Raw genomic sequence first — 23,643 nt, 5'->3', positions numbered from 1 at the left:
TTCTTATTGTATATAGTGCATTTAATATTTTGATATTATTATATTTCTGTTATTTTATTTTATTTACCTGTACCATAATTGCTGCTGTAACGAAAAAATGTCCCCCGGTGGGATTAATCTATCTATCTATCTATCTATCTATCTATCTATCTATCTATCTATCTATCTAACACACTTTTCATTAGAAGTAAGCCCCTGTAGAAATAGTAAAATGATTGGTTGATTAATTAATTATAATACCACAGTTTACCATGAAAAAGTAGACCAATGCTCTTTTTAAATTTTTTGGACAGGCAGGGTTGGGTCAGATTACTTTGAAATTAATGCACATTACATGACATTTTTTGTAATTAGGATTACTTTTGCAGTTTATAGTAAAATAAATGGATACAGCCACAAAAATTTGAGTTCCACAAATATTGTATTTTTTCTTTTTTTTGGCACAAACTACAGGTGCATTGTTTGTGTTCTACATGTGGGATGTTTCTGTTGTGTATGTTTTTGTTGCTGCCGTTCCTCAATCAAATGCAACATGGAGGACTTTGCTCTTATCACAAGAGAAGCACTTACTCAAAATTATCATTTTACATTCTCAATATGTGTTAAAAGGAATACAAAACTCATTAGACATTAATCATCCTACTTTGATTTACAGTAGAAAAACATATTTTGAATTGGTCAAATCAAGTTACCCTTAGAAAAACGTAATCAAAAATGTAATCAAGAAGTCCTTGACGATGTAACTATAATGTGATTGCACTTTAAAAAAAATGTAATCTGGGTTGATGAGCTACTATTTTTTGTAATCTGATTAAGTAATCCCAAATACATGTTATCTGTGACTGCTTAATCCTGAGGACAGGCTGCAATAGTTTAATAATAACATCAAGATAACAACAATGAAGAGTTGTACATTATAAATTATAATATCATATGATTCAATTTATTCTTTTAATTACTTGTTATCCATGTCATGCAATGCTTCTATATCCATCAATAATATCCAATGAATTTAGAAATATTTGATCCGTCTGATGGGATTGGTTATCTTAAAGTCCTACTCCACTCAAATATGTGTTTTGCTTATTGTTGGATGTTTGACTTTAACTGTGCAGAATGATGTATGTGCGTTTCCCTCTAATACTAATAACGTGGTAACCTTGGAGCTCATGTAAGATAAATAAAAAACAGAGGAATGATGATAATTATTGTTATAATCATGTATCCAAAAAATATTTGGTCAGCAAATGAACGATAATGCAGATAAAACACAGGGCTTTTGAATGTTAAACAATTAAAGGGGTCCCCCAACTGTGGTTGACTTCTCTTTCTTTGTGTGCCCCCTGGTGTCAGATTTTGGTTTTTACACCAATGTTTAAATAAAATGAAATGATCTCAGGATTAACCATCATCCCGAGCATTTGCTTTTCTCTCAGCCTCGTTGAGATAGTCCTGGTCCGCATATATAAGAAAGCCAGTGAAGGTGCTGTCTGTCCAGAAAGGGTCAAAGAAGAGTCCGTTCTGCTCGGAGTAGAAGATCTGCAGCCAGACCTGGTCCGACTGCTGCAGGTGGAGAACAGTAGAACCAGACGCCACGTCATGGTTCCCTGTGTTAGCGTCAAAGGTCTTGATCTTGTACTGCCCGTTGTGGACCAGCCCGATGGCCAGGTGTTTGTTAGCCAGAGTGATATCATATGTGAAATAGTAGACCCCGGGGACGGCACAGACAAACTTCCCACTGCTGGCGTTGTAGTGATCCCCCTCGTTCAGCAGGATCCGGCTGAAGCGGATGGGCAGGCGCTCTTTAGGGTAGCTCCTTGTGACCGCCACAGAGAAGGCCGATCGGGCTGCGCTTCCACAGTTACATCCCCCTGAAGCGCCTTGCTGGCCAACGTCACCCAATTCACCTTTATGCCCTCGTTTTCCAGCCGCCCCCGGTGTCCCTCGTAGGCCCTTCAGTCCTCGAGGTCCAGCCTTACCAATGACACCTTCACGCCCTTTCACACCTGGCTTACCTGGGTTCCCTGTCCTCCCTGGATCACCTGGCAAAATGAGGACAGACTGCTTGTAATTTTACAGTTTAGCACAATAAGCACACATATTCAAGACAAAGCTGTGAAGAGCCTATAGAAAGAGCTCCCATAATCTGATTGTGTATCTCACTGTTTATTATGTGCCCAAAAGGAACCTGCATAGACATTAAAACTGTCTCTATTGTAATAATCATAATTTAATTTATTTATGTGAAATGATAAGAAACCATGAAGCGTCAAATTGAGATACAGTTACCAAAAAAATACTACTCCATACTATACATTCACATCATTGTATCAGGACATATAGTTATAAAGCTTTATATAATAATAATAATGACAAAAGAGTCCTCAATTATTTTCCAGAATCCTAATGTGTGTTGACATTCATAAAATAGATGATAAGTTGTTTCTTCTTCATTTTTACAGAGTTCACATTTGTTATTGAGAACCAAAAATCTTGACATATCTATTAGTGGGAATATTGGCTGTATTTCATTGTGACATTGTTTATATTTGGGGTCACCAAAGAGGTCGAACACTTGACGTCCTGTTAACAAACGGTTCTAAAACTCCAATAACAGAAATCCAGATGTTAAAAAACTTAGACTCTTAGTCGTAGAGTATAATGAAAATGAATTGTATTCAATCATGTGTTAGAGCTGGTGTCTCTAAAAGCCCAAACAGAAGTAATGTAGCAGACTTGTAAAACATGTCATCAGTTCAAAGCAATTCTCAATAAAACTATGAAAAGACAAAAAGTATCACGTTGATAAGACAATGAAGTATGTTGTTTGAGCTTTTGAACATTGGGGTTGGCATTACAATAGAAGAGAGTCAATCGATAACTACCTTGATTTCCCTTTTCTCCCCTCTCTCCATCCTTCCCGTCCGGGCCATCCTTCCCTGGGGACCCCATGGGGCCCAGGGGCCCCGGTGATCCTGGGGCTCCAGGGTTTCCGGCAGGTCCAGTTGGGCCTGGTAGACTGCAGACCAGCTGGGAGGAGTGGACGGTGATGTTGCGTCCTCTCTTGGACGAGGAATATGTGGTTTGGGAGAGGACAACTGATAGAAAACACAACATCGCTAACATCTGGAGCATGATGGTCCCTGTGGAGCCACGAGTAGACAAAGGGAAAGTAAATGTTTACAACAATAAATTAGTTTTTGTTTTGTGAGTTAGTCGCAATCAGAGGGCAAATACATTAAATCTGCCCCCAAAAAACTGAAATAAAGGAGGTGGCAGAGTACATGCATGCTATCTACAGCTAGTATCAGACGAAGAAACTGTTACTGTCTTATTGGTGCAGTCAGTTTAATGCCACGACTCAGAGCTCAATAAGAAATATGATACATACAATTATACACAAGTTAAAACAAATCAAAAGAATGCTGCTTACTGCATGTTTTTGCAAAGGGATTGTATCGGACATTTGAAAAACACAGAAAGAACTCACCCGTTGAGAAGTTATGACCCATGGGCATTAAGCAGCTCTATCCAAGTCCTTTTTCTGCACCAGAGTGCACAAACATGATCTTTAAATAATCGAGTGAGATAGCATTCTCCGAGAGAAGAGCTGCAGAGAAATGTGCAGCCCAGTGAATCACGGTCCATAACATCCGCCCTGTTTAGCAAGTAGGCCTACACTGCCAACAAATACTTTTACCATGATGTCACGTTACATTCGAGTCAGTGCAGCCGTAGCGCACAGCTGAAGTGGTGACGCATCGGTTGTTCACAAACTGTGGGAAAACAGTGTGTTGTACAACAGACGTGATAAATGCAAAGCGAAGACATTTAGGTTTTTGTATAACATGCCTGTTGAATATTACCAGATGTGTTTGTTGCTGTGCTGCAGAACCAATGAAACATTCCAGCTGCTGGGTGAAGCAGTGCCTTGTGTTTAGAGATCTGCTGCATTCACCTTTAACTGGAACCATGTGAACTGAAATTGTATAACAGGTTATGTGTTTCAATGAGACACTATTAGCAACCTGAACATGTATTACTGTGATGTAGACTTGTTAAAGAATGAATAGGAGTTGGAATGTGTGACATCTTAAAATTGTGTGACAGAGGGAAAAAAAAAAAGTATTCAATATTAAAAGTTAGTAAACAAGAGCTAACTTTTAGATCCAGTGCCGTTTATGAAGCAATGTGTAAAGCAGCGAATGCACATATTGATCCTCACAAGAGAGAACTTATAAGAATGTATTAGAACAATATGATTATAGTATCTCATTTTAGTTACTTTGTCATATAATACTTTCCTATTGATCAATAATGACCACTGAAGAGATGAGCAGTACACCATATAGCTTGAGAATTATCTTTATCAATGTGCATAAGACAAGACAAAGTATCCAGACGAATAAAAAAAAATACATAAACTGTATATTTTATTATAAAAACGATGCATTATGCCCACTAAAAGTAATTGCATTGAGACTGAGGGAGGTTCCCATGTCTAAGAAAACTATTTTAACCTGTTTAAGTACAAACAAAAGCATAGATCATCATTGTCCTATAATCTACCGACCTGTGACATTAAAAACAATAAGTGATCAAATTGAAATGAACAAAACACTGTACACAGTTTCTGTCACGCTGGTAACCAAACAGAAGCCTCCTGCTGTAAGTTCGCAAGACGAAAGTTGAGTTTTCTGAGTCTGAGTCATGTTTTTGTTTTTTTCCCACCGAGCAGCGGCTCTGGTAAGAGTCCTTGAGGAGACTTTAGGGGGGTCAGCAGGTCACTGTCCCAAGAAGGAAGCCATGGGATCGTCGGCCCGGCAGCGTTTCATGCGGAAGGCCTCCATCTCCTCCTCAGTGGGTGCCTTTACTTCCCCTAAGCTGTTGTACGGCCTCTTTCTCTCTTCCACCTGCATTATTGCGTCTATGTGCTTCACCCGCTTGTCCTCTGCTTCTAGTGCCTGGGAGGAAGAAACCGGTTGGAGGTCAGTCACACAGAAACCAGTTAAACCAGAGATGCGGACAGTTGATCACAGAACCACATTCTATCATCTAAAAACACAAATAACTACCTTCTTCAGCTTCTCCTTCTTCTTCTCTTCATCCTCTGAGTCGCTGCTGTCAGAGCCGTGCTTCTTGTTCTTTTTGTTCTTCTTTTTCTTCTTCTTCTCTTTCATCATCTTATCTCGGTGCATCTGGGGATTAAAAGCATTGACACAATTAATATTCTACATTGACAACCTACATTTACACTGACAATAAAGACGCCCACGTGAGCATTAACGGCAACTGTGACAATCTCAACTCTCTGGCGTCACTTACTTCCAGCAGAGTCTTGGGCTCTTCTTCCTCCTGTAGCTCCGCCAGTCCCTCTTCAAATGGAACACACTCCGAGTCGTGCTTCAGGTGACGAAGACAACACCAACAGAATGTAAGTAACAAAACAGAGCCTGTGTATAAAACCAGGTCTTTGAACACTTGTAATGCATCTACTTACTATTCCGATTCCACTCTCTCCTGTGCAGTAACTCTGTTTGACCATGGAGTGACAACACTTGTATCCCCAGTAGCCATCTGTCCAGAAGGAGCCCCAAATACACTAAACACAACAGATTTGTTTTAGAATACAAACTAAAACATGACAAAAATATAGCAAGATATTTTCCCCAACAGTGTGTTCTGCTGTCCTTACGGTGTGGTTATTGATGAGCACGTCCTCCTCATACTTTGAGCGAGCCACGGCCTTCTCCAGTCCCTTCAGCACAGCACCGTGACGAGAGTACTCCACGTAGTCCTCCGTCTGGGCCAAGAGCAACTCCCGCGGCGGAGCATCCAAGTGCTCTTCACCTCCATACTGATCGTCACACACACACACACACAAAAGCACAAACATCTGTGAAGTCTTCAGCCAGCATGAATACCTAAGCCCGTACACATCTGTTTGGGAGAGATACTGTAGCGTGATTGAAGGCCTGAAGGTATGTTTATTCACACAATTCACAACCGCCAAATTAGTGCACAGATACATGACAGTCAGCCTGTTGCTCAGCCGTTTACCTTCTCTAGAATGCCGTCCCTCTGTTTCTCTTTAAAGTCCTCCTTCTTCACTTTGAAGGACCGATGGAGCAGCTCCAGCTTGGTGGGGTCGGCTTGCAGATGCACCTCAGAGCCTCTCTCATAGGCCTCCCAGGCAAACACTGTCACAAGGTGAAGCATCGGCGATTATTTACAAGATACAGTACCTGTTTGAGGGGGAATGTACTGCGTGTGTGGTCTATCTGCTGTGTGAAAGCTAAGAATGTATTTATTACAAAACTGTGAACAATCCTGCCTTTGGTGTCTCATCTTATTTATCGCACGTTATTTATAACAGTAGACATGCTTTGGCTGAGAAAAGAATTCCTTTAACATTTACAATCTGGATTTTTATATATCAGTAACATGCAAACAATATGGGTGCTTTGATAGTGAAATGGTTTTATTTAGTTGTATCTGCGACTGCAAGTTAAGGCCATGTGACTTCAATCAGCTCCAGATTAAACGGAAATGTTTTTACCAACATTTGAACATAACAGTGAAGTCTTCTTGAGACTACTTTCCTTCACACGTGACTAAAGCACACAACAACTGCAACCAATTGCCTCGTCTTGACAGCACATTCACACTTCCACCTAATGTGAAAATGCCACATTGCAAGAGAACACATTTTAATTCAATATCAGGGGATTTGATGCCACCAACAGCACTTCTACATCACTGAGGTATGTACCTATAATCCCAGCAGAAAGTATATTTTTTGGATTTGGAGTGGAGGTGGTGATGGGCTGAAGAGAGCTGGACAATATATTGGTGACTTACACTGTGTTTGAGCCATGGTGATGGTGGCCCCGCTATAGCGAGCAAAATTGTCTCCAGCATACCCCACCCTGTCAGACAAAAGAGTTTACAAAATCAATTCAGTGTAAGCCGATGAGAATGAGCAATCAGGAAACACAACAACAACTTACTCGTCAGGGTTCATGCCAGTGTTGGAGTACGGGTTCTCTCTCATAGCTCGAGTCTTTGGATCATAATATGCTGAATTTGGATCCAAATTCCTCAGGTACTGTGAGAAACAGACATGAGAAATTCAGATTATTGGGCGTCTCTGAGTTAGTAACAGTACCTCACCTCTCACTTGAATCCACAGCTCTCACAGTGAACCTTAGAGGCAACCAAACCCAGTCAAAGTAACATCTCAGTGAGGCAGCTTAGAGTAAAATAGTAGTTCAGCATTATGCAACTGAACGGTGTTTCCAGATGCGTCTCTTACTTTAGCTGTGTCTTCTCTGATACGCAGATTCCTAACAGTGATTCGTCTCTTGGAGTCAAAGTTCTGACCCGGCATGTCGATGTCATCTGCATATTTATCTTCATCCTCGTCCTCACTGTCGTGTTCCCGCTCCTGCAGAGAAATGATTCAAAGAATTAAAAAGTCTTCCAGACAAGAGACTAAATTTGATCCCTTAAATTAGACAACAATGAAATTCATATTTATTACGATCTTGACCGAACACTTACTGATTGATCCAGTTTTCCAGAGGCCAACTCATCCTGAAGCTTCTGTGCTTTCAACGTCCTTTTGGCCTGAGAGGCAGAAACAAATACAAAGTCTAATTCATGTGGTGAAGGGAAAGTAGACGACACCGCTATGATGACTTTTTTCATACTGGCAGAGATTATACGTGCCACCAAAATTGGTTTTCCTTTGTCTCAACAAACCAAACACTCCAGAATTAAACCAGGCTTAATTCACCACTGCTTACCAGATCTACTTTGGCGTATTCTTCCACGATGCGATGGTGATCCTCAGGGTCATACCCATTCCAGCGATCTCGCTTCCCATCGTAGTCCAAGTCGAGCAGCACCTGACTGTGTTCATCTGGAGCAATGCCGTTACCCGTGTACCTCGCCCCAACTCTTCTGGGTCGCTGATGAGACAAAAGGTGAAGCTCGGGTTAACTTTAATTATGCCAGATATAACATATTGCAAGATGAAAGATGAGTTATCCATTTTACCTCCAAGCAGTCCTTCTTCTTGTGCGTTATGGCTCCACAGTTTTCACAAGCTCCCTTACGAAACTTAGTGCTGACAGCAGTCTATTTGGCAAAAGAAAGGGCTTTTAACTTTAAAGTGCATTTGTAATGACTACATGAAAGTAGCTCATTGATTCACCCTCACCTCTTGCACTCCTCTCTTGTACCACTCTCCAACAGTTGAGTAATACGCCTCAGTTTCATCCTGTGGTCTCTGATGCTTTAGTGTGGGCCTTTTGGACGGGTCGATGTACCACGGCACCGAAGAAATATACTGTGGGATGTGAGGGTTTATGTCCCTGGAAGACAAAGGAAGCAGGACAAGTGGGTCACATTAATATAACGACAGAGGCTTCATTGAAATTATGTCAAAAAAGGGGGGCATGGCTGTTTCATGTCTTCTGTGGCTTTGTCTGAGAAAATAACCTTTGCCAAGAACGTTGTGCATATACAATTTCCTAGAATAATAGACTTTGGATTGTATGTTTGCTTTGTTTTAAAGCACTTCCATGTTGTGTGTGTTATTCAGAAGTGAACACTATCGATATAAGTCGGAAACTGTAATTAATATAAATCAAATTACATAAATGTGACGTTTACCATTTAAGATCTAAAGCAATATGCTATCAAATGAAAAGCAGGCTCTATCCAGTGTTTTAAGAGTTTCCCACATATTAGGAAGGCAAGTCACAATATCTCGGAATCTGCGACACTGATGTTGACCATTGCTTTTTTAAAGTTTGTGTTTTAGTTCCAAAACTGTATGGAAGTGCAAGACTAAATCAATCGCACTTTTGTGAAATTGTATTAATTTGCTTTGCCAATGCTAGGTAGTCCTTTCAAATATCCAGATATGAACACGTTGCAGCCTCTCGGTGCAGACATGAACTTACTTCCCCTCTTCGTCCACCTCAGCCGGAGCGTTTCCCAGCTTCCTCTGCTCCTCGAGCTCCTTCTTCTTCCTCCAGTCCTCCCTGGTCATCTTCTTGGGCTCATCCAGGCCCACGATCCCCTCCGAGTTCACGTTGGGCTGCTCCTCCGTCATGGCTTCCATCTGCAAGCAGGAGCGTTGCTGCTTTAAGTGTTTAATATAAACATGTCTGTCCTGAATTTACCCCCCCCAACAACGCTTCATCCTCTAGCTAACGCTCACCCAGCAATGAGTGCATTTCATCCACAATCACCTTCATACAAGTTAATACAGAAGCTAACGTCACTGTAACGTCAGCTAGCCTAAAGTTAGCTGTTTACCAGCTGAGTGACTTAAACGTGGAGTATTTAGTCTCTTATGAATTGATTTAACTAACGCGAGTAACTGTGTTACCTTGTTAGGATCCAACAAATGACACAGTGGTCGATATTACTCCGTAAATAAACGGTAGTTTCCTCCGTAACCTGCTCTGTGTTTGAACTCGTTCGTTATGTTTTGGGCTAACACACGATCGACGCCATTTTACAGCAACTGCAGCTACGTCACGTCCTTGTCTTCTTCTGTGGTGTTTAAATCAGCAAGCTACAACAGCCACTGCTGGAGAGAGCGACGTCAAGTGGACACGGCTGCTTGCCCGGATACTGTTGTTTACATGCTTGTGTAATCTAATCAATACATTTTTCTTTCTGTGTGGTACAAAGCAGATGGTATTGTATTTGTTCACCACACTTCTGAAAGTTAAATTATGTTCATTTACACCAGTACATTAGGGGCACAAGCACACGTTTTGCCCTGCTGGACAGTGCAAAGTGCGCAACGATCCCGGACTTCCTGTGTGTACAGGTCTGTAAATTACGTTGGGAATGTGCTTCACTAACGCTGTAACAGCAGCTCAATTTGCCTGGGGCCCCTGTAGAGCTTACTCTGATCATGACTGATACAAAGAAAATACAGTCAACATAAAAAACTGCTGCTTATCAATATTGGCTTATCTTTATTCCCTTCATTAACAGTCTCCCCAGACTTGGTAAATCTTTCTTTGAATTCTGTATGATGCAAGGTTTATGATGATAAACCATGGTGTGCGTGCGAACGGGAGAAAGTATGTTGTAGTTTGACGCCTAACTTCAAGTCACAGTTATCAATAGCTAGCCAGACTTAAAATTACAATGTATGCCCTTGTCACAATTTAGAAGACACAATTTAGAAGTAAAAACTTGCAGTTCTTTAACTTGGCCGACTGCTGATTGTGCTTGCTTATCTATCAAACATGTAAACTGTGAGATTGCAGTAGCAAACATAAATACAGTGTTGTGATATATTGACTTGATCTTTGAGACAAGATTTGTTTCGCCAGATGTGACTGTAAGTAAACAAAATACCGGATACCGAGTGAATATGTACTTTGATTTAATTTTCTAACCTCGTGAATGGGACAGAAGTGACGGACGCAAAACAAGTGTTAGTGATATCTTTGATTCATTTAGAAGTTGTAGGATGTCATGACGTTACTCTATTTCTCTGATATCTGACCCAACTGTTGATAGAAACGGTACAACACAAAATTAACAGGCCGTTTTTGTAGTGAGAAGAATCATCTAAAGTCTTGATGACTCCAGTGGGTTTATTTTTGCATTCCTCAGAAGCACCAAGCAGGCATTGCTGTGCCTAACTCTAACAAGGACCAGTGAGACTTCTATTTTGATCACTCTCATAATTAAAAATACAAGGTTAAGACAGTAACAGCAACATAAGATGCCCTTATGACAGTTTGGTCAGGTGAAACTTCTCACCTTTTTCTTATATTCCAAACATTAAAAAAAGGCCAAAAAATGTAAACAATGTTGAAAGAACAAACAAAAGAACATAACAGCACCAGACACAAACATATCGACATAAGTATAAAGAGACGGACTGAGTCAGTTCTTGAGACTTAGCACCAGTACACGTCCCCACTGTCAGTCCAGCAGTCTGGGGACAAGAAGGCAACGTGGTACCGAGGTGAAGGCAGTGTTGCGTTCAAGTAGGTACCAAAATATCAAACTCTCTGTCTTTTCCAAACTTTTTTTGTCCTACGACTGCCAGTTGAGAGTTTTTGCTGAGTTGTCATGAAGGAACGGGTGGACTGAGTCACTTGTCATCGTCCTCCACTCTCCCCCACTCCTCCCCCTCCACCTCTCCATCATCATCATCAGCATCATCATCATCATCATCCACATAATCACCCCAAGTGTCATACACGTCCCCTCCTTCGTCCTCCTCTTCGTCATCGCCTTCCTCCAGCCGATCATCTCCATACAGCGGCTCGTCCTCCTCATCTTCCACTATCTCCATCTCCTCCATGTCGTCCTCTTCCTCCTCTGCTTCTTCATCGTCATCTTCCAAGTCCTCCATCTCTAACCCGCACACCTCCCCGTCCTCCACCTCCCCGTCCTCTCTTTCGTCCTTGGAGGAGGTAGGAGTGGAAAACCCTTTCCCTTCAGTCCTGTCTGTGCGGTAAGACCTGCTAGAGGGGATGAAGCTCGAGGTGGCCGTCTTTGTGTTGATATAGAGACGAGGAGGAGGCCCCGGCCCGGCCGACACGGCCTGGCCGGCAGGGAAAGTGATGGGGGCGGAACTGTCTCCTGTGGAGTCCGGGCCCAGCGAGAGAGTGGCAGGCACGGCCACGGCCCCCGGCCTCATGGAGGTCATGTTGGGCACATATTCACGGATCTCCCCAGGCTCCAGCGGGTCAGGTCCACAGGGGTCGTGTTCACTGCAGGACAGCTTGCCGTCCAGTTTGGAGATGAAGAGCATACCTTCACGGTGCTCCTTACAGTAAGAGCTGGGACACATCTCACAGAACGAAGCTGCCTCTTTACCACAGACGTCGCACTGGTGCCATGGACACTCCCACCGCCCTGGAGACAAGATCACTGTCATTACCGAGTTAGGAAAATAGATTTATTTTTTAAAGGCTGAAGGTGCCAATCGTAAGATTTTAGCAAAAGGGATATAATGTAATACATTACGTTATTTTGCATAACAACAGCTGTCTTACAAAGCTCATAGAGGTATGATCATAATCTCCTTTGGGATGATGACACCATGAAAATCAAAAGTCAGACACTCAACCGGATGCAAGTTTGAAAATGCATGTCTCCAGAATCAGCACGTTATCTGGTCTATCTGTCATCATCCAGAATAAAACATAGTCACTAAAAATGTTGCTCTCATCCACATTCAGCCCCACGCTGACATCCAAATTTGTCCATACTACCATTACCAAAATCTGACAATTTCATACAAATTAAATATAAATAACTCCTTTATTATATTTGTTTCTAAACAAACAAAAATATTTTTTTTCTAATTTGACATTCCACCAAATTTAGTCAAATCTAATCTGGCACCTCAAGAATTTAGACTTTATAGTGTCACTATAGTAGAATAATATGGGCTCCTTATACAAACAGTCACAGCCCTCCACCTCTACTTGCCTGCAGGCCTCTTGGCCAGGTTGAGACAGTCAGCATGATAGACCTTCGGGCAACCCGGCTTCTTACAGGACACTATCTGGCCCCCGTCACCACAGCTGAAGCACTCGTCCTCCCTCTCCTTGGTCACTTCTTGCTTGGTCTTCTTCTTAATGGGGACCTTCCTCTTACCGTCCTTCAGTTTCTCAGCTGACGGCTGGTTCTGATCAACAAATAGAGAGGTTACAAGGCAGCTCTTCTTTGAAGTTGTAAATTTAGGATGGGATGGTGTTTTTTTTGTTGTTTTGTTTTTAAAGCTTTTACCTTTGGCCTGACCCCCAGGAAACCACTGCAGTTGGGTGCTCCACATTTACAAGCAGTTTTGCCATTGCCAAGACACTCCAGGTTGTAGTTGAAATTCAGCTCCACACCTAAAGCACACGTTGTCTTAGATCTATGCTGCGCTCGGATGTGTAGATTGCGTAAATTAATGACATTATCTGCATTCGTAATTCTACAAAACACCAAAGTGAGAAGTAAGCTGTCAATCAAACCTTTTGGGATGTCCTGTAGAGCAAATAGCCCCACCCTGGTGTCCCCATTCACAGTCCACTTCTGAGTCTCACAGTTTGGCTGGCAGCAGTGGTTCATGAAGCGAGCCTGGTTCCCTTTGGGCCCGGCATCAATGATCCGGTCCTTGAATAACAAAACATAAACTGGTTAGCACAAAGCATCAGATCCACATTATGCATTGAGTGTGTTGCTGAGCAATATCCTATACAGAGTGTTGTGTTTGTGATCATTGGGCTCAGAATCACCTTGTCCAGTGTAAGCATGTAGAAGTTGCAGATGTCGTTCTCCTGGGCGTGTCGGATTCTGGCTCGGCATTCTTCTTCATCAATCACCTCTCCCACATATTCACTCACGAAGGCTCCCTGAGAAGCAACAGAAAAAGAACGAGACGGTTAACTTAATAACGAGAGCGAGATGAATGTATCACAGTCACACACATTGGTTATTTTCTTCTGACATACCTTCTTGATGTCCGACACACCAACTAAACCCCAGCCGCGGGACAGTGTTCTGAAAATGTCCACAGGTGTGTACTGGCGCTTTGTGAAGGCCTGGTTCTGACATCGCTCCCCTGCCGCACACACCTGAGGGTGGCACTCGTACATCAGCATGCGGTTAATGCACTCAGAGTCGATGCCGCACGGGTTCTCGTCCGACGCCTTACAGTTGCAACGTGGGATCTCCGATAGGTCGGCAGTAAAGATCTGCACCTTACCAATTGGCCGGTTGACCTAAAAGACAGACACAGGGGAGTGATTAGTTACCGTATATATCTCAGTGAGCTGCTCTTTAGTCAGGGTAGAGAAGTACAAATGAGCACACAGTACCTTAATGTGCCTGTATGGAGGAGGTTTCTTGTCATTCTTTCTGTCCTCCTGAAGCTGCTTCATCTCCCTTTCTGCCTGGAGAGCTCTGAACCGCTCTGCTGCGTCCATCAGGGCTTTAAGGACAGTAAGTACTTTAACAATTAAAACACAACCGGAATAACAAAAATATCACAGAATTTCTTAATATCAAAAGCAAGAACATAGATCTAATATTAAATACAATAATGGACACAAGTACACACCATTTTTGTAAACTGCATCTGCTCCCTTTCCCATTTTCTCGATGTTGTGAGTGTCACCCTCCATGTAGGGGAAGACTCTGGCTTGGTACGTCCACACAAAATCTTTGGAGCCAAAGAATTGCACTGGAAACTCTCCCACCTCATGTTTCATCCTCAAGATGTTGTTTGGGACATCTTTGGCCAGACAGACTTCTGCAGGCCACCACCTGAAGAGTCAGATCAAGTTTCAGAAACATGAACATGGATACATTTAGAGACACTGTGTGTATGGGGAAGGCAATGCTGTGACCTTACCTGTAACGCCCCCATTTGACCCACAATATGTCCTTAATACGAGGCCTCTTTCCAGATTTGCAGTCATTGCAGAACCAGCTGCCCTGTGGCATCTCTATATTCAAGCATTCCTGATGGAAAGCAGCAGGACAGGCCTCACAGCACAGCAGACTGCCCCCTACAAAATCACAGCAAAACACACTGATTAGATTATTTCCATTAGCATTAGGTTCAGCTACATATTTTCACAGCTTATTTTATTTAATAAACACTCTAAAATCCCAAAGGTCTTTGATTTACGACAATATGAAACAAACAGGGAAAATCAAGCAATTGTATTTGTGAGGCGTACCCAGTAACTAAATAACAGTTTTATCTTTTGTCACACAAGGAGATAAAACAGTGAAATCAAATTAACTCATTCACTCATCTGTGTTATTAATGATGGTGTTGAACTCAAAACATGTGGTAATGTAAAGACATGTTCCTTTAAAAGCAGCACTTTGCCAAGAGGGAGCATTTAACTGCCAGATAGGATGGGGCATACAAATTCATTTACAACACATTATGTTGTCCCGAAGAAGAACGAACAGTGCATTTTCAAAAGCAATCACTTTTGGTTTTTATTAACATTTCAAACATGGAAACAGTTTGGAAAAAATTAGACGGTTTCACATCTTAACGCATATTATAATGTGTTCATGATCATAGTCGTAAAGCCGTTTTGATGACAGGTTAGAATTACAATGAAACAAAACCAGACTTACCCTCAGAGCACACAAAGCACCAGCTCACGTTGATGTGTTCGTGGTTCTTGCAGCCCTTGCGGGGAGTGAAGTGGTTTGGACAGAGGAAGCTATTGTTTGCCAGCACCAGGCTGCCTGCTGCCATACAGTTGTCATTGGCATGATAGGCCACAGGGCAGCGAACACATCGAGCCAACCGACCTACGACAAAAATACAGAGGAGCAAAGGCATCTTAATCCATGCACATCTGGACATTAAACTGGAGATGTGCGACAATAACTCCACAACACACAGTGCTCTCAGTCAACTGAATAGAGCGAGCGATGCCTAGAGCACTCCATAGTTACAAGTTTACTGAGACTAAATCATGTGCAGCAAGTGTTTGATAGAGCCAGGTCGAATTGGCAAAATCCTAAAGGACACCCACTGTTTGGTGCCGTTTCTAGGTTGCTGTATGGGCAACCCATTTCAGACTACTGGCACTGTTTCTAATGACACATGAGAAAATATGCCAAAGAGTTATCACTTACAGCCACTATATTTTTAGGTACAGCAGCTTTGTTCAACAGCTCAATGCTTCAGACAGCGAGTCATAAAAATGATTTAATCACCGGAACAATCCTGACTAAAAACAAAGTAGAGCAACAAAAGTAATTGATGGGCTCCAGGAAGGTCAGAAAAGAAGACAGAGATGGAGCTAATTGGCACATGATCACCAACAACAGTGACATAGTGATAGCAGGTTCAGAGTTGGTAAAAAAACTAAAGTTGGATCTATTTTGCTGGACAGTCAACACTGCAGATGATGCTCAGGAATGTCTTATTAGTCCCATAGTGCATACACACCGATGCTAAGCAGGTCAAACTGTAGTCAAGGCTTCTGTACTATCTTTGCCAAGTGGATTGAGGAGCATAAAGCAACATTTTGTATGTCATACGAAACAGAACAGTGACTTTATGCCCATGGTCCCCAGTTCTTCGCTAATAAAGTGTGTAATCTACGACGCTATGAAATCAACATGGCTTCAAGTCTTTGAGGACCATTTCTAACAAGTCATACTTATCATGTGGATTAAATCCACAGGCAAGAGGGGAACTTACCTTTAGTGCTACAGATGTTGAGAGGGTTGGTGATGTGGCAGGACAGACACACATGCAGAGGGCAGCGGGAGCCTTTGTTATGTGGCTGGGTGGCTGAGTACGCCAATATACAGTCGGTGTGGTAGAACTTCCCACACAACGGTATAATGCAGCGCTTCACCCCGTTACCAGACTTCTTACACACAAAGCATGTGTGGACACCTGAAAGCAACAGAAACAAATAAAGTCACATTATGGTCAAGTGTTTAAGGACACACATGTTATGATCAGAGACAGATTCAGTCCTTTGTCAGACACAAGTAGTACCCACCAGCGTTGCATTCACGACAGAGGAATTTCCCCTTGGGAGCCACTGACAGGCCAATACACTGCGGGTGAAAGGCTCCATAACAGTGGCCGTCACACACCAGCAGGTCTCCTGTCCTCTCACACACCTGCACAAACATACACACAAATGCACAATAAGGACCATGCTCATGGCCTACCTGTAAGAAATAAATGATGTGCCAGGAGCAAAGCCATACAATGGAAAGAATATATACTTTCTGGTCGATCATCTCACCTGACAGACGTTCTCTTTTAAGGATGTAGCTCCTATTTTCCCTTTTACATCCACTTGAGAAGAGAGGCTGTCATTCAAACTAACAGACAGCAGCCCCTAGAGAGACGAGGAAAGAGATCCTGTTAACACTCATGGATGCAAGGCTGCAGATTATTTCCCTCTTTGATTGATGACCAATGTCTTATTAGCTGATCAATACAACGTGCACACCTCAGGTTTGGGAGTTAGTGTTCCAGTGTGTGCATTCTGTTTCTCCTCAGTGCTGCAGGCTTCCTCCTCGGCCTCCTGCTGGGGCGTCTTCGATCCCTGAGGGCTGGGAGGCCGGTTTTGAGTGAGGACCACGGGGAGGTCTTTGCTTTCTGTTTGCTGGGGGGGGGCAGCAGCAGCAGCAGCAGCAGCAGCAGCAGAGGATGCATCGGGTGCAGGCTTCTCTTTCTTCACAGAACCAACCTATCAAAAGTGAGATTTCATTGGGCTTTAGGGTGGTTAAATACATTTTCTAGAAGTATACTGTTTGGTGGTACATTAGGATAGTGATTGCTTTGTGTTGTGCTTTTGTAGTACCTGAGTTTTCTTGACTATGTTTTCTTGTCGCTTTGGCTCCTTGAAAACAAAGAAATTGTGAAATCATTCAACATTTCCTCGTCCAAAACACTAACTGTGATGGTTGGAACACCCCCCTACTGCCATCTAAATCCCAACATACCTTCTTCTTTGTATGAGCAACAGACACTTCTTCTATGGTACATTCCAGCACCTTGTGAGACAGCTTCCTTGGCCTCTTTCTGTCTTGGACCAATAACCCTGTTTCTAAAGTAAAAAAATACCCAATAATGCATTATCTATTCCATATAAAAATTTAAATAAAAGGCATAATCACATCTCTGGGATAAACATAGTTATTTCATAAATCAAAACATTTGACATATACTGTCCAGCAACAGTAGACCATTTAACATCATACAACGATACTATATTAGACATAATATTCAGACTTATTTACCAGATTCAGGAGGTAGATCAGTTTCTTCTGCTGTCTCTGCATAAAGGGAGGGTTGTGTTGTAGCTGGAGATAGTGGCGATGCTACAGGAGAAAGTTCATCCTGAGACGGACTCTGTTCCAGCTCTGCCGAAGCCTCGATGGGCTCAACAGAAGACGAGGCTGAGGTAATTATTCCCGGTGGGGTGCTGAGATCATGGAGTGCTATCATCCCTGATGTCTGCTGCGTACACACATGCAAATTAAGCATCAAGTTCAAATGATACTTTACGTTTTCCAGCAATTAAAAGTCTATCAAGTTAGATAACCTAACAAGAAGACCGTAAATGATGCAACGATACGTCTATATTCATGGGAACATTCAAGAACCAAGTGAATAAAAGATATTTCATAAATACACCAGTTACTGCTTTGTACTTTCAATTGTAATGTAACGTAACTAACCATTTTGGAAGATTCTGAGGTGTGTTTCTTTGATTTCTTTTTTGGGGCAAATATTTGTTCATACTCCTCAGTTGACTCCAGGAGCCTTTTAGTTGGTTTCCGGAGACGCTTGTTCTCTGAATGTCCTGTGTAGACACACACAAAACACATGTCCATTTACACATTCACTCATTTGGCAGATACTTTTGTCCAAAGCGACATCCAATCCAAGCCACAGCAGATCAAGGAGAAGTCTTCTGGACAACAAATACACAGGTATAACATGGTTTTACTCATTTTAGTGGACAAACTGAACAGCAGCAGTTTGCGTCTTACCGGCTGTGCTGCTTGTCTCGGAGAAGAGCAAATCATTCTCCGCCTCCTTCTCAACTTCCAGATCAAGATCTGGTGACGCGTTCATGTTGTAAGACCCGTTCATCTCAGGAGACGCCTCACTCATGACTTCACCCGTATTCTCAGCAGCCCCCTCAACCATCTGCCAGCGCTTCTTTGGAGCCAGTGTGGATCCTGAGTTCTTGTCGAGGTAGCTGGCCGAGGGATCAGCAGCGGCGGGAGGACAAGACCCAGGATCAGCTAAGTCAGCGTGGCCACTAACAAACTCCCTGCCGTAAGCCAGGTTAGCCAGGTCTGAAGAAAGCCCGGGTATGCTGAGATTTAGTTTGGCAGGTAGTCTTTGTTTTCTACGCTGCTTGTCCGAGTTCCCAATCTGAGAGCGAATAGGAAAGACTTCACAATGGTAGGTGTCCGCTGTCATGATAGCTTTAGTCCTATTCTTGCTTCTCACCGCTGTGTTTTTGGGTGTTGTGGATTTCCGTGACCTCCCATTCTCTGTTTTGACCCTTTGGGTGAAACCATGAGAAGAACCCTTCAGGTCTCCTCCTGCAGACGTAGGGATGACCAGGGGTTCCTCCTTGATCAGGACTGGCAATGGCGGGACAGCCAGGGGTTTACCTTCTTGTTCTCTGGTGTCATGCATGTCCTTCAGGAGCATCAGGAAGGTGCTGAATTTATAATTGGAATCAGTCCGAAATGCGGTCTGCTCAGAGTCACTGTTGTCCTCCTTCACAAGAGATTTAAACATGAGTTCCTTGACATCCTGGAAAGCATCCATTGGAGACAGGGACGAGGACGGGGAAGTAGAAGATGATAGATCTGGGTTTTCGGTCTTGACTTTAACCGGTTGCACAGTGGTTACACCTGAGTCCACGCACACAGACTTCATCAATGAGCCATTACGAATTTGTTTCTTATCAGGCTTCCTAGCACGCCGTTTTGGAGAGCTGTGATTTGCAGAGGATGATGCATTGCTGGGGGATTCCCAGTGAGGAGACCTTTCAGCTTTGATGGGTGCATCAGTTGGTGTGTTGTCAAGACAATCATCAGCGTGGGCATCTGTCGAGATTTGGCTTAAGGCCAGTGCATCTTTGAGATCTGTCTCTTCCTCTGCTCTCAGAGCCCTCGTCATCAGACGACTGCTGGCGGGGAGATTCATAGAGTGCTTTTCAGTTGAACTGTACGACAAGTCATTACAGCTGCCCAAACTCTGTTCACAATGCGTGTCTTTAGATGTCAACCCTTTTGTTAAAATGCTAAAGGAATCACACGGATCAGTCGAATGGTTCACTTTTTCAGTAAACTTTGCTTTAGCTTTTGTTGAACCCTGTTCTTTTCTGACCAATCTGTCTATATCGTGTAATGGAGACACTAATGTGCGTTTAGGACGATGCAGTATTGGAACTGAATCCAGGTCTGCATAAGGTGAGTCCTTTGGCTCATCTTTCAGTGTACGAGTTGTTGTATGAATCCGTTCCGCCATGTTTGTGATGGTAGATGAGTCCTTTGATCCACCAACTATATGACCAAATATGTCTGACAAACATTTCTTTTTCTTCTTACAAGCTTTGCTCTTATTAAGTTGAACTGAAGGAGAGTTTTTGATGACATCGTGCTCATTTCCGTTGGGGGCCATATTGGGTGATGGGGGTCGACCAGTATCCACAGAGACAGAGGGGGCGTCCTGTGGCTTTGCAGTAGGGAGTGGACTGGGCACACGCGCCTCTCCATTGTCAGACACTGAAAGCACGCTTTCAGTATTCCTTCGTTGATCTGGGAGCAGACCCTCAGCTTCTGCCACACTGACTTTCCACGCAGTCAGTAAACTTTTGGGTATCTGCCAAGAACAGAAATAACATTCAAGATAATGTTCACAATAACATTGTGTTATAGTTTTCAAGTAATGTTGTGAATTTACCGTATACTTGTAGTTTTTCTCCTTTTGCTTCCCTCTCCGTCTAAGCACAGGTAGGTCTTCAAACTGATGGCCTCCCTCAAAAGGAAGAACGGCATTTCCGGGGACCCAGGCACATTCCGCAATCTCCCCAATGGTTTCCAGGAAATACATCCGACAAGGACGGGGATGGGGAACTGAAATCAAGTAAATAATGTTTAAATTACTAATTACCTTGCGCACACACAGTATAATTCCTTTTGTTGGTGTCAACTTGTCAAGTAAAGGTTGAGTTGCAGTAAACAATTTGACAATTTGATAATAAAATGCATAAATTGGATCAAACTTATTCTCTTTCACTACTAGTTATGAATGAAACCTCACCTTTCATCTTAGTGTAGATCCCCTGGTCTGGGTCACAGTTGATGTGGCAGGGCCACCAGGGCCGTCTGTTGAATTTAGCCCACACCACGTCCCCTTTCACGTATTTCACTTCAGGAAGCGGCTTCTTCTTTGGGCTATTGGACTGACCAGGTCAATGAAAATACTTTAATATCTAATACAGAAAACGTTGGTATTGTATATCAAAATCGTCAGTATCAAATCGAAATGTCCGACATTTTTGAGTAATAACAGATTAAGAGATGAGATCATCCTGTGCGTTACTTACCTTTGCGTCCTAACATTCTATTTACACAGTTAAGAACCTGTATTGTGCTAGCACTGATTTTTAACTATTCTCTGTTGTTCTGTGTTCATATTTTTAAAACGTTGCTCCTTACACATGGTACAATTCATTTCTGAAAGATCAATTCAATTATACTTAGGATGGCACGGGTACAGGTCTACAACTGGTAGACCTGTACCCGTCCAGGTCCAGTGACCTGGTCCAGGTCTAGTGACATTATACTTAATTATCACTTCAACGCATAGGAATTCTTATTGCCTTTCTCAGTGGTAATACATAACCAAGATAAACAGACGTCACGTTGGTTGTACAGAGGTAAAGTAAGTATCCCAGGTGTGTCAGACTCACATTCGAGTTGGTAACAGCTGGTGAAATAAGTCCAGGGTCAACAGGAGATGTAAGTTCACCATCACTGTCCGATTCCTCACCGAAGCTCCACCCGTCTCTCATAGTGATGTCTGGCAATGCGCTGGGGCTTAGTGTAGGGTTGAGTTCAGATATAGTTTTGGACATCAGGTTAAAGACAGTAGGTTTGTATGTTCTTTTATCCACCCCTGAGCTGCTTGTGGTCTTACTGTCAGTCACAGTTCGATCCCGACTCAACTTTGGGGAGTGGCGAAAATGTGCCATGTCCTCACTACTACTGTCCTCCCCCTCTTCCTTGATGTCACTGCTGTCAAACAGCGTAGATTCAAAATGCAGGTAGCCATTGGGAATGGGAGAGCAGCGCTCCATGCTGTCAGGACTGTGAGGGGAGAAGTCATTTCTGTTCGCGTCCTGCAGAGCCTCAAAGGGCTCCATATCATCATTGCCCGGAGAAGGAGGCAGCTGGACCGATGGTGCCGCAAACTCATCATCATCATCATCACTGATCGGGCTTGCACAGTGCAAGTGGTTCCTAGGATGGAGGTCCCTCTCTAGGTCAGGCCTGTTGACCGCAGAGTTCAGGTCCTGCAGCCTCTTCAGCGGACTGTAGCAGTGGGATCGGTCTGGCTGATTGTATCCCAGTGCAGCTGGCTGTTTGAGGCTGGAGGATGGCAGTTGCACGGCTGACGGTTGGTCTGGCCCACGTCTCACAATGCCACATTGGTTTCCATAGGAAGTGCCCACAAGACCATTGCGGGGCCTCAGCTCTGGCTGGCCTGAGCCAAACACTGAGCCCACCCTAACAGCCGGCCTGTAGGACTGGTTCATGTTGTCATGGCTATATCCTGTCAAATAAAAGAAAAAGAGGCAGGTTAGAAGAAGAGGGGAATGTACCATTTAAGTTTCTCTTTAACAAAAATCTGTGGAGGTTAACAAGATTTGTTTACTGTAAATTCATGCTAACAAAAATATAAAAAACATTGCGGAAATAGAGCGACAATCACATCAAGTAAACAGAAACCTATAAAGGAGCATACCAGCCACGAATTGTCACTGTGCGCGCACACACACACATACACACACACACACACACACACACACACACACTAATAAGCCGACATTGCATGGCCTCCACACTAGAGGCCGATCGGACAGCACAAGACAAAACATGGAACACAACCGCTGGCCCTCTCCTTCCTCACATTTCATTCACAAAATATCAGAAAATAGTAGCCTACCGCTTTGTCTGATGGCTGTGGGTCATGGCGATCGCTGACTAGTACAGTCAATGGAGGAGCGCTGAGGCTGTAGTAGAGGTGGTGACACTGAGCCATCACAGAAACACAGTGAGTGGCTCACACAAACAAGCTACAGCCACACACCGACATAGGAAGCTACTATTAACTCACACACAAAAAAAAGGCTGATCGGCACTAAGTTCACAACACTATCAACACGTGGGAAAACGCGAAAAACTCACCATTTGGAGGTCGGTCAACGTGAAACCAGCAGCGGATGTTTGATAATGTGTCACAAAGCGAGTATTTTTCTCGGTTTGTGAGAGCGGATCTGCACAATCCCAGCTGCAGCGGCACTAGCAGTAGGCCAAGGCACAGCTCTCATTCTCTGCACTTCATCGCCTGATCAGCGGCGGCCCCCAACAAAAAACTGTCACCTTAAATACAAAATAACACGTAAATCTCCAATGCGCTGTAACGCAAATTCAGTGTGCCATAACCGGTCCCTGATCAGCCACAGCGGCTTATTTACTACATGGTTTTTGCCTGCTGTCGAAGTGCCCCCGGTTATGTTAAAACAAGCCCAGGCTGACTGTGATGGTGAGCAGCAACCAATCGGCACTGCTACCCAACCCCCCGTCTGCATAGGGCCGTGACACTCACCCTCCTAACACACACACGCGCGCGCTCACTTACAAGCACGCACGCACACACACACACACTAAGAAACACGTGCGCGCGCACGCACGTCCAGGTAAAGTTTATAATAGTCAGTGGTAGTAAAGCCTCTAATAAACAGCTATATGACATAATAAACACTAATGAACGTTTTGGAAATTTGACCCATTTCTTCGCGCCTGTCCCATTGTTTCTGTCTCTACTAACAGGCC

At 43.3% G+C, this 23,643-nt stretch overlaps 3 protein-coding genes across 5 annotated transcripts; all 3 read right to left on the bottom strand.

Annotated features, from left to right (window-relative positions):
- Positions 1–402: 402 nt before the first annotated feature.
- c1qtnf2 (C1q and TNF related 2) lies at positions 403–3,660 on the bottom strand. The gene is made up of 3 exons (XM_068714607.1): positions 3,491–3,660; positions 2,886–3,143; positions 403–2,042 (listed from the first exon to the last, which is right to left on the bottom strand). The coding sequence occupies exons 1-3, from the start codon at positions 3,516–3,518 to the stop codon at positions 1,402–1,404; spliced, it is 927 nt and encodes a 308-aa protein (XP_068570708.1). The 5' UTR covers positions 3,519–3,660; the 3' UTR covers positions 403–1,401.
- A 689-nt stretch (positions 3,661–4,349) lies between these two features.
- slu7 (SLU7 homolog, splicing factor) lies at positions 4,350–9,553 on the bottom strand. Its single transcript, XM_068714605.1, has 15 exons — positions 9,404–9,553; positions 8,973–9,133; positions 8,225–8,378; positions 8,062–8,142; positions 7,809–7,973; positions 7,564–7,629; positions 7,316–7,447; positions 7,011–7,108; positions 6,862–6,929; positions 6,061–6,200; positions 5,696–5,857; positions 5,501–5,602; positions 5,326–5,403; positions 5,076–5,198; positions 4,350–4,964 (listed from the first exon to the last, which is right to left on the bottom strand). Exons 2-15 carry the CDS (start codon positions 9,131–9,133, stop codon positions 4,785–4,787), a joined length of 1,710 nt encoding a protein of 569 aa, XP_068570706.1. The 5' UTR covers positions 9,404–9,553; the 3' UTR covers positions 4,350–4,784.
- An 850-nt stretch (positions 9,554–10,403) lies between these two features.
- nsd1a (nuclear receptor binding SET domain protein 1a) lies at positions 10,404–23,376 on the bottom strand. Of its 3 annotated transcripts, none has more exons than XM_068714602.1 (24): positions 22,996–23,376; positions 22,754–22,840; positions 21,498–22,360; positions 20,846–20,987; positions 20,486–20,658; positions 18,550–20,404; positions 18,235–18,359; positions 17,794–18,013; positions 17,497–17,600; positions 17,355–17,393; positions 17,001–17,240; positions 16,791–16,886; positions 16,539–16,662; positions 16,229–16,429; positions 15,148–15,327; positions 14,402–14,558; positions 14,108–14,313; positions 13,866–13,978; positions 13,500–13,769; positions 13,284–13,400; positions 13,020–13,161; positions 12,790–12,896; positions 12,490–12,688; positions 10,404–11,910 (listed from the first exon to the last, which is right to left on the bottom strand). In XM_068714602.1, the coding sequence occupies exons 3-24, from the start codon at positions 22,341–22,343 to the stop codon at positions 11,141–11,143; spliced, it is 6,426 nt and encodes a 2,141-aa protein (XP_068570703.1). In that variant the 5' UTR covers positions 22,344–22,360; positions 22,754–22,840; positions 22,996–23,376; the 3' UTR covers positions 10,404–11,140. The 3 variants fall into 3 exon arrangements, with proteins under 3 accessions (XP_068570703.1, XP_068570705.1, XP_068570704.1); XM_068714604.1 differs by having other exon boundaries at positions 17,794–18,010; XM_068714603.1 differs by having other exon boundaries at positions 22,754–22,820.
- Positions 23,377–23,643: the final 267 nt, after the last annotated feature.

Source organism: Cebidichthys violaceus, unplaced genomic scaffold, assembly GCF_023349555.1.
Source record: "Cebidichthys violaceus isolate CVI_PGR_0920_01 unplaced genomic scaffold, fCebVio1.0.p SCAF_2, whole genome shotgun sequence".
NCBI lineage: Eukaryota > Metazoa > Chordata > Actinopteri > Perciformes > Stichaeidae > Cebidichthys > Cebidichthys violaceus.
The sequence above is the reverse complement of the archived record's forward strand: the minus strand, read 5'-3'. Positions and strand labels throughout refer to the sequence as shown.